The sequence below is a fragment of the Bidens hawaiensis genome, unplaced genomic scaffold (assembly GCF_021521415.1).
Source record: "Bidens hawaiensis isolate Kalapana, Puna unplaced genomic scaffold, B.hawaiensis_p1.1 tig00005944_1, whole genome shotgun sequence".
Taxonomy (NCBI): domain Eukaryota; kingdom Viridiplantae; phylum Streptophyta; class Magnoliopsida; order Asterales; family Asteraceae; genus Bidens; species Bidens hawaiensis.
Genome location: NW_027491393.1, coordinates 666,728 through 674,597, shown reverse-complemented (window position 1 = coordinate 674,597; position 7,870 = coordinate 666,728). Strand labels below are relative to the sequence as shown.

The 7,870-nt window shown below is 35.5% G+C and overlaps 1 protein-coding gene across 1 annotated transcript; it reads right to left on the bottom strand.

Moving 5' to 3' along the window:
* Positions 1–3,164: 3,164 nt before the first annotated feature.
* On the bottom strand, positions 3,165–7,505 carry LOC143631143 (putative serine/threonine-protein kinase PBL16). Its single transcript, XM_077099989.1, has 6 exons — positions 7,415–7,505; positions 5,347–5,654; positions 4,694–4,829; positions 4,437–4,571; positions 4,210–4,335; positions 3,165–3,730 (listed from the first exon to the last, which is right to left on the bottom strand). The coding sequence occupies exons 1-6, from the start codon at positions 7,479–7,481 to the stop codon at positions 3,378–3,380; spliced, it is 1,125 nt and encodes a 374-aa protein (XP_076956104.1). The 5' UTR covers positions 7,482–7,505; the 3' UTR covers positions 3,165–3,377.
* Positions 7,506–7,870: the final 365 nt, after the last annotated feature.

Below are 7,870 nucleotides of genomic sequence, written 5' to 3'. Positions count from 1 at the left end.
GGAGTGAAATGGATCATTACCATTTCTTTGTCTTGTTTGGTTAACCTATGGAAATGAAATGAATTATTACTTAAGTTGTTTGGTAAAAAATTGTATGAATGAAATAGAAATAATAAAAACACTTCTATCTCAATATATTTTTACCAAAAAACAAAAAAGAAAAGAAACTGCAATGGCGACGGTGGAGTTAGCTCCGACGACGAAAATGGTGGTGGTAGTGGCGAAGGTGATGGTGGGAGTGGCGGTGGTCAAACGGTGGTAGCATTGATAGTGATAGCGATGGTAGGGTTGTGGCAATGGTGCTGGTGGTCAGGTAACGACAGTGGTGGTGGTGGTGATGGTCAGGAGGCGGAGGCGACAATGTTAGCGGTGGTTACTGCGACGATGGTGGTGGCGATGGTTGCGCTGGTGGTAAGGTGGTGGTGACGGAGGCGGTGGTGGTGGCAACAGTGGCGGCCAGGTGTTGGTGGTGGCGATGGTAGTGGTGGCGATTGTTGTTCTTAGGTGGTGGTGGTGTTGAGAAAGTAGGGTGAAGGAGGAATGAAATGAAAAAAAAAAGGGGTGGGAAGGAATGGTTTTGATGGAATGAGATTCCATGTGTAATGGATAATTCCATTCTATTAAGTAACCAAACACCACATTTTTCATTCCCACGCAATGAATCATTCCATTTCCCCTATCATTTCTGCATACCAAACGTTACCTTAATTTAATTAGCAGAAGTTTTGGTAGGATTATCCGTAAGTTTGGTAACCCCACTATGCAGCCCCCCCCACACACACAATTATCGGTTCAATTAATGGAACTTCCATGTAGGGGTGTTCAAGAAATCCGAAATCCGAAAAAAACCGAAACCGAAACCCGAATAATCCGATTCGAATTCTTATTCGGATATTCGGATCGGATCGATCTGAATATCCGAATAACTAATTCGGATTCGGATATGGATTTCAAAAAATTCCGGATAGTTCGGGTTATTTGGATATCCGAATAATCCGAATATAGAACATGTTATTAGTGTATATAGCCAAGTCCATTAACATTTACAATAACTTTATAACCATAACTTCATTATTTATTCAATCAACCTAACACACCATAGACAAAAATGTCATAAGACTCCGTCGTTATACTTTCTAACACTACTTAACTTCCTTGTTCTTGTAGTGTTTTATTTTTATTTTCCAGTTTTGTATGTTTATTTAATAAAACTTAAGTTTGTATATTTGTTATATGGATTATTTCGGATTATCCGAATCCGATCCGAATTCAATTCGGATCGGATTCGGATCGGAATGTCCCTAATTCGGATCGGATCGGATTTTGGATAGGGTTCCAAAATTTTCAAATCCGAACAATCCGAACCGAATAAACCGAATAACCCGTTATCCAATCCGATGAACTAGCAATCATCTCTAACCAACTTTAACCATGACTAGCAATCATCTCTAACCAACTCGTTGCCACTAGTGGCCACTATAGTCGGTTAGCCACCATAGCACCCCCTCGACAACTGCATCCGTATCTTCTCTTGATCTTTTTTTAATAGATAGATTTGCAACCACCGAAAGGATGCTCCTCTTCCCCAACGTCTCATGTCTCGGGCATGAAACTCTTGGTTCATTTTCCTTCAACGATTGCACCCCGTAAGTCGGGATGGATTCTTTTACTGCCTCTATCGGCGGATCTGCAAAAAAATAACCCATCTCTTCCTCGGGCACGCAAACCACCAATGTTTCCGTCGTTGCCTCTATCGGCGACTCTACGAACAGAAAACCATTAATCTTCACGCAGAGCCATTTGAACAACCAAAACTTTGATACCAAATGATACCGATTCCATGGCTTTACTCAAATGGCTCAAACATAATTGATTAATTCATATACTTCATCCAACCGAAAGGTTAGAAATGAACCGAAAGATTCAAGAACAAATGTTCTTTACAATCCTTTAATCTCCAAAACTAACTAAAGAAGAAACCTAGCAACCAATGGTTTAGTTTCTATTTTCGACAACAAATGATTGTTGCTAACGGTTTGGCTCACATGTTTAACTTAAAAACCGTCAAAACCAGCCTTGAACACCCATATGTAACATGCTAATTTTTTTAATTGAATAAACTCCAACAATACCATACTCAAATTAAAGAGTGTTATGTAACAATGACCTATTAGCATGAGCATATACATATAATAATAGAGATGATAGAGAGAATATATTGTTTCTTATTAATGTCAATGGCCAAATACTAGATACATCTATTTATAAGGACATTGTATTAATACGAAGGTAATGAATAGATGGAGGTTATGTATGTGGAGAGTCACCATATTAATATTAAGATGTATTCATGACACTCCTCTTAACTATCCACATGATAAAATATGCTTTATACTGTTGCCTCATTGAAAACTTTGCTAGGAAATCCCAATGGGACAAAACCATAGATAGGGGATCAAAAGAGCGCAACACGTATAGTACCCCCCCCCCCCCCCCCCATTTATACATCTTTTGAGTTATGGGTTTCGATTTTCTTGGATAGTTTGTTGAGACTTTTGTAGTTAACAATCCACCACTTGATCTTGTAGTGTACACTTCCTTATTTGGAGGAATTATGTACTATCTTCGTGTATGACTTATAGTACCTCATCTTGTAAATAAGTGACTTGTAGTGTCTCATCTTGTAAATAAGTACCACAATATCCATGACTCTGCTATATTGCATTCCCTGCATCAACACAACTAACCAAACCCTTTTTTACGGGTTAGTAAAATATAAACTTATATCTTTCATACCTTGAATGTATCAAAACATTTATGTTTAGCTCATTTCGAAGCCTCTTCACTTGAAACAAGTTATATCTTATCAATACATATAAATGAATAATATATCCAGTTGTGTATAACTAGCAAGAAATATTGCACAAATTGCAATAAACTATAGTACTTCTTGATCAAGAGTTTGGATTTAGAATAAGGGTAATTTGTTTTATATGAGATGAACTTCCTGTATGAAGTTTGATTGAGAAAAATATCATTATAGAAATGCTAGACATGCATATAATTTATTTAGAAGATACAATGCTATCATCAACTATATTATAAGGTTTCTAAACATGATATTGTTGATTAATTGTATTTCTCGAGCTTTTAGTAACAATGATTCATAAAAGAACATTATATTGGTAAATCTTTTCAAGACATGTAACATTACACAACATGCTTCATTTTCCATACACACTATGACATATGGTGTAGAACACTAAAACTGCCCATGAAAGGTTAAAGGGTAAGCTTGAAAATGTATTGAAGGCAAAAAAGAAAAGAAAAAAGTAGTTTGAAAAACAGTATGCATCTTAACTCGAAACGCTAGGTGTTCACTTATCAGCAATCAGAGTCAAAGTTGTTCTCTCAGACAAAACCTCGGGTGCAATCTGCAGGGGTTCCAATGAATCTATTATATCGCGCATAAGTGGTCTAGCTTTTGGGTTACGGTTCAAGCAATGGTAAGCTAGCATGGCGGCCTTTTGGAACCCTTTAATCGGATAATCACCTAGCCTAGGATCTGCAATGTCTAGTAACTTTTTCTTTTCTTTAAGCAAGGGGAGAGCCCAATCTGCAAGGTTTTGTTCTCGGGCCGGTCTTGATTTGTCCAATGATTTTCTGCCGGTTAGAAGTTCAAGAAGAACGACACCGTAGCTATAAACATCACTTCTTGGACTCAAATGGCCTAAAATGCAACACTTGGCATTAGTAAGTAATCTTTTCCAACATCTTTAATTATTTCACATGATATAAATCCATTTTTCATAATTTTGGGTTTGAACTATCAATTTCTTAAATGATTAGAACTTTCTAAACACTCAAATGTATGACTTCTAGTAATTGCTACAAACGGTAGAAGCACGCTCAAACACTCTTTTTCCATGGCTGTTACATTCGAATTGGTCTGGATATCTTATTTTGATTATTGAACATCATGTGATTTCTTCTAAATGCAAATTAGAAACCTTTAGTAATAATTGTAGTTTCCTGCCTATATTAACCTCTTGAAGATCACATCCAAGAATAAGGTGCAATTCACATGGTCCCACTCAATAAGTAGGATATTGGTGGGGCCCGTGAATTTTTCTTAAAGGGTTCTCACGGTTAAAAAAATGTATACTGTAGTGTTAATAGAGATAAAATGAAGGGGGAATGTTAACAAACCTGTCATAATATACTCAGGTGCTGCATAACCGTATGTTCCCATTATGCGAGTAGAAACATGAGATTTATCACCGACCGGACCATCTTTAGCTAGGCCAAAGTCGGAAAGTTTTGCATTATAGCCCGTTAAATATTAAGAATTCGAAGTTAATAGAGTTATTATAACAATGACCACCGCCCACGTAAGTATGCTGACGTAAAATGTGTTTGATGTCGTGAACTAACCGGGTCTAGTAATATATTTGAAGTCTTGAAATCACGATATATGACAGGTTTTTCTGCATCATGGAGGAAAGCTAGTCCTTTTGCAGCACCAAAAGCGATCTTCATTCTAGTTGACCATGGAAGAGGAAGTAGCGCTCCTGCAACAAAATAACATTTTGCATCTAACATATTTGTTATGAAGTTCAATGTAATCATTAAACTTCTTCTGAATATTAAAAAGTAAATTTTATAATGAACTATGTAAAATGACTACACTTACTTGAAAATAAGTTATTTTCCACGCTACCGCGTGCCATATACTCGTATATGAGAACTCTGTGCTCATCTTCACAACAATATCCAATAAGTTTCACTAAATTTGGATGGGAAAGTTGCCCCAAAAATATGACCTCGGCCTATAATGCACACAGAATATATGATCAACTGAAAGATGACTGAAAAGGAGATACCGAAAGTAGAGGTGACAATTTCAACCTATTTAGTAGTTGGCTTGTGTTTTAACGTCTGACCAAATCAAATAACTTAGTTAAGATTGGACTCGTCAATTGTGTCGAGCAAGTTCAAAGTCGTCCAAAGTTTGATCTTAATGCATATGACGTCCTAAATCACTATTTTCAAAGATTTAGAATACTACTATGATAATATTAATTCACTTCTTGTAATAAACTTAACGCATTAATTATTTTTTAAAAGATATGAAAAGGAGCTGGCAAGTCAACCCAACCCAACCCAACCCAACCCACTCTGTTTCAACCCGTATTTTAATGCTTGTTTTGATATGTTATAGTGTTCGTCCAGTCCACCCGTCTTGGCGTCTTGCCACCTCTAGCTTAAAGTATACATGCATATAGATGTATATACGAATGTGTGTGCATGCGTGTGATATAAAGAGAGGGGGAGAGTTGTAATCACCAGCCATTCTCTATGGCCTTGATGACTGTTATCTCCATCATGAACTTTAACTGCTACTGGAACAGGAGGAACCCTTTCTTCTAAATCATCATAAAGGAAGCCTTTGTAAACACTACCAAACCCCCCTCCACCAAGCATGTGATCTTGTCTGAAGTTATCAGTCATTTTCCTAAGTTCGTCAAAGGTGAATACGATTAACGGATTAGTAGCAGAACTACGCCGCAGATCTTCTACTTCTTTGGGATTTGATGGCAACTTTTTCAGCTCCTCCTTTCTTTTAGCCATTGAAGCTTCATCCTTGGCCAATTCTGAAACCAAAATCAAGCAAAGAAATGAAATAAATGTCTACTTCATATAATCATATATATCCCATGTGACTTCTTACCAAATTTGTATATAGTAAGATATAAAAACAGATTAGTTAAAAGTAATGATCATGCCCAAAACCAAAAGGAGACTGTAAAAATATTAAAAGTTTTAAAGCCTAATATTAACTAGCAAATATTAAATCAACATATAAGAGGGGAATATACTTGCAAGGAAAAACAACAAAAGAGGGTAAAAGGCAAAACAACGGGTAATACTAATTATTGAAGCTAATACAAATACTTTTCACCATTTTTCTGTTATTGGTACTGTAATAATACTTTATTTTGGTACTTTTCGTTTTATTATGTTTAGATTTCACGAGAAATACCCTATGTTTCTAATATACTTTTCATGTCCAGGTTATTGAGCTAAGCAGTCTCTGTATCCTCGGTCTGTGATAGAGATTTAGTTTGCATACATCCTACCATTTATAGGCCTTGTCAATAGCTTTACTATTGGTGAGATTTTACTTGATATATAGTTGTTGCTTTACATACAAGTGCGTGTGTGGTTGTCACATTGCTATACTTAATTGGTATTTGAACCTTTGTACACACACACTCTAATATAGATTTGGGTTATGCTAAGAAGGTTTCGGTGTCTAAAACATATATATATTTTAGAATAGCGTGCGCGTGTGTATGTAGTTTGTTACAAAATCAATCCTAAGAAAAAAAAATGTGAGAACCAAATAAGCATGAGTATGTAGTGTTTTAATGATATACTCTTACTTATCATATTAAACGATAAATAATTAAGCGGTACTCTATGTACTTAAGAAATATGGTATGGTGGTAAGATATTTTCACTCTATCTTAGAAATAGAGATTTCAAATCTCATATTATCATATCATTTACGCTCCCCAAAACCACTTAAAAGAGAGAGAGAGCACTCCTTTCAAGTGTTAAAAAACATTATTCTAATTTTAAAAACACAAAAATAAACAATTAATTAAACACACAACAATAACTAAACCTTTATTTAAATATAAAAAAAAAACTACATAATTCAAATAAATATAATATGAAAACATAAATAAAATACATTGACCAGACTTTATGAAAAAAATGAAAATAAATCATATATACCAAATAAAAGATTAAACAAATTAGGCTTTGGTTTGAACATATAAAAGACCCACTAACCAGTTATTGGGCTTTGGATTTAACATTTAAAGGGCCCACTAACCAGCTCATCTTTGTATCAAAACTTCCATCGACGCTTCTATGGACGGAGGCACAAAGTCCCTATACATACATAATACATACATACATATATATGTGGATTTAAGCATATCCAGAAACGCCACCTTTTGTCTTTCTTTTCAAAAGAAATAAAGAAACCAAATCTGGAACATGACATACCTAGAAAGATGGATCTTGAAGCAACAAAGTAAAACAAAAAGAGAAAACAGAGTATGATGATCCCTAGGTGCTATATATCTTAATCAACCTCTTCTGTAAAAAAAGAAAACAACTTTCGCCACAAATTATAATCAAAAAGCTCTTCTTGTTGAGTGCATGGTCACCTTTCCTTTTTAACACACCATCAACTCAAAGTAATTGTTTTCGGCAATTCAAGTGGTTAAAAAAGAAAAGAAAAGAAAACCTACCTACAATATATTATCTATCAAGCATCAAGTTACAGACACAAGAATACAATCGCATAAATGAGAATTTTATCATATATAAAACCAACCTGACTTTGCGTTGGATGAGACTCTGTAAATAGAGGGCTTCCATTTACACCAGCAGCTGCCCATCATACACCAACAACACCACAATCTTTCTTTCTTTCACTCAAGCACAAAAAGAAAATATCAAAATAAAGATTGAATCTTTTAGAAAACCCTGGAAAGCTAGATTAATTGTTGTTTAATGTTTGAAGAGGTTCGTGGGTGGATTGATGTGGGAACCAACCATTTTTCTTGAATGTAATGATGAGGTGGAGTACTGTACAAGTGGGAGGGGGAGGGGCTGTTTTCCATAGGCATGCTGATTTCTATATTAATTCTAGTGTGCTCTTTTTTTATTAGTTTGGACTTGTGTCTTAGTGCGTCCCTGGTGCATTTTAGCACTCATAAGTCTTTGTCTGTCATCTTCATAATCTTCCTTTTATTTAGTTGTGCCTTACCCTTTTCCCATTCCATCTGTT

Bases quoted from the DNA above. Each gene is read 5' to 3' on its own strand.
- LOC143631143 (XM_077099989.1), bottom strand. From the start codon at position 7,481: ATGATGGGCAGCTGCTGGTGTAAATGGAAGCCCTCTATTTACAGAGTC. The intron at 4,830-5,346 runs GTGATTACAACT...TGTGCATTATAG, and splicing joins AAGGCCATAGAGAATGGCTG to GCCGAGGTCATATTTTTGGG. The intron at 4,336-4,436 runs CGGTTAGTTCAC...CTTAATATTTAA, and splicing joins TTCAAATATATTACTAGACC to CGGGCTATAATGCAAAACTT.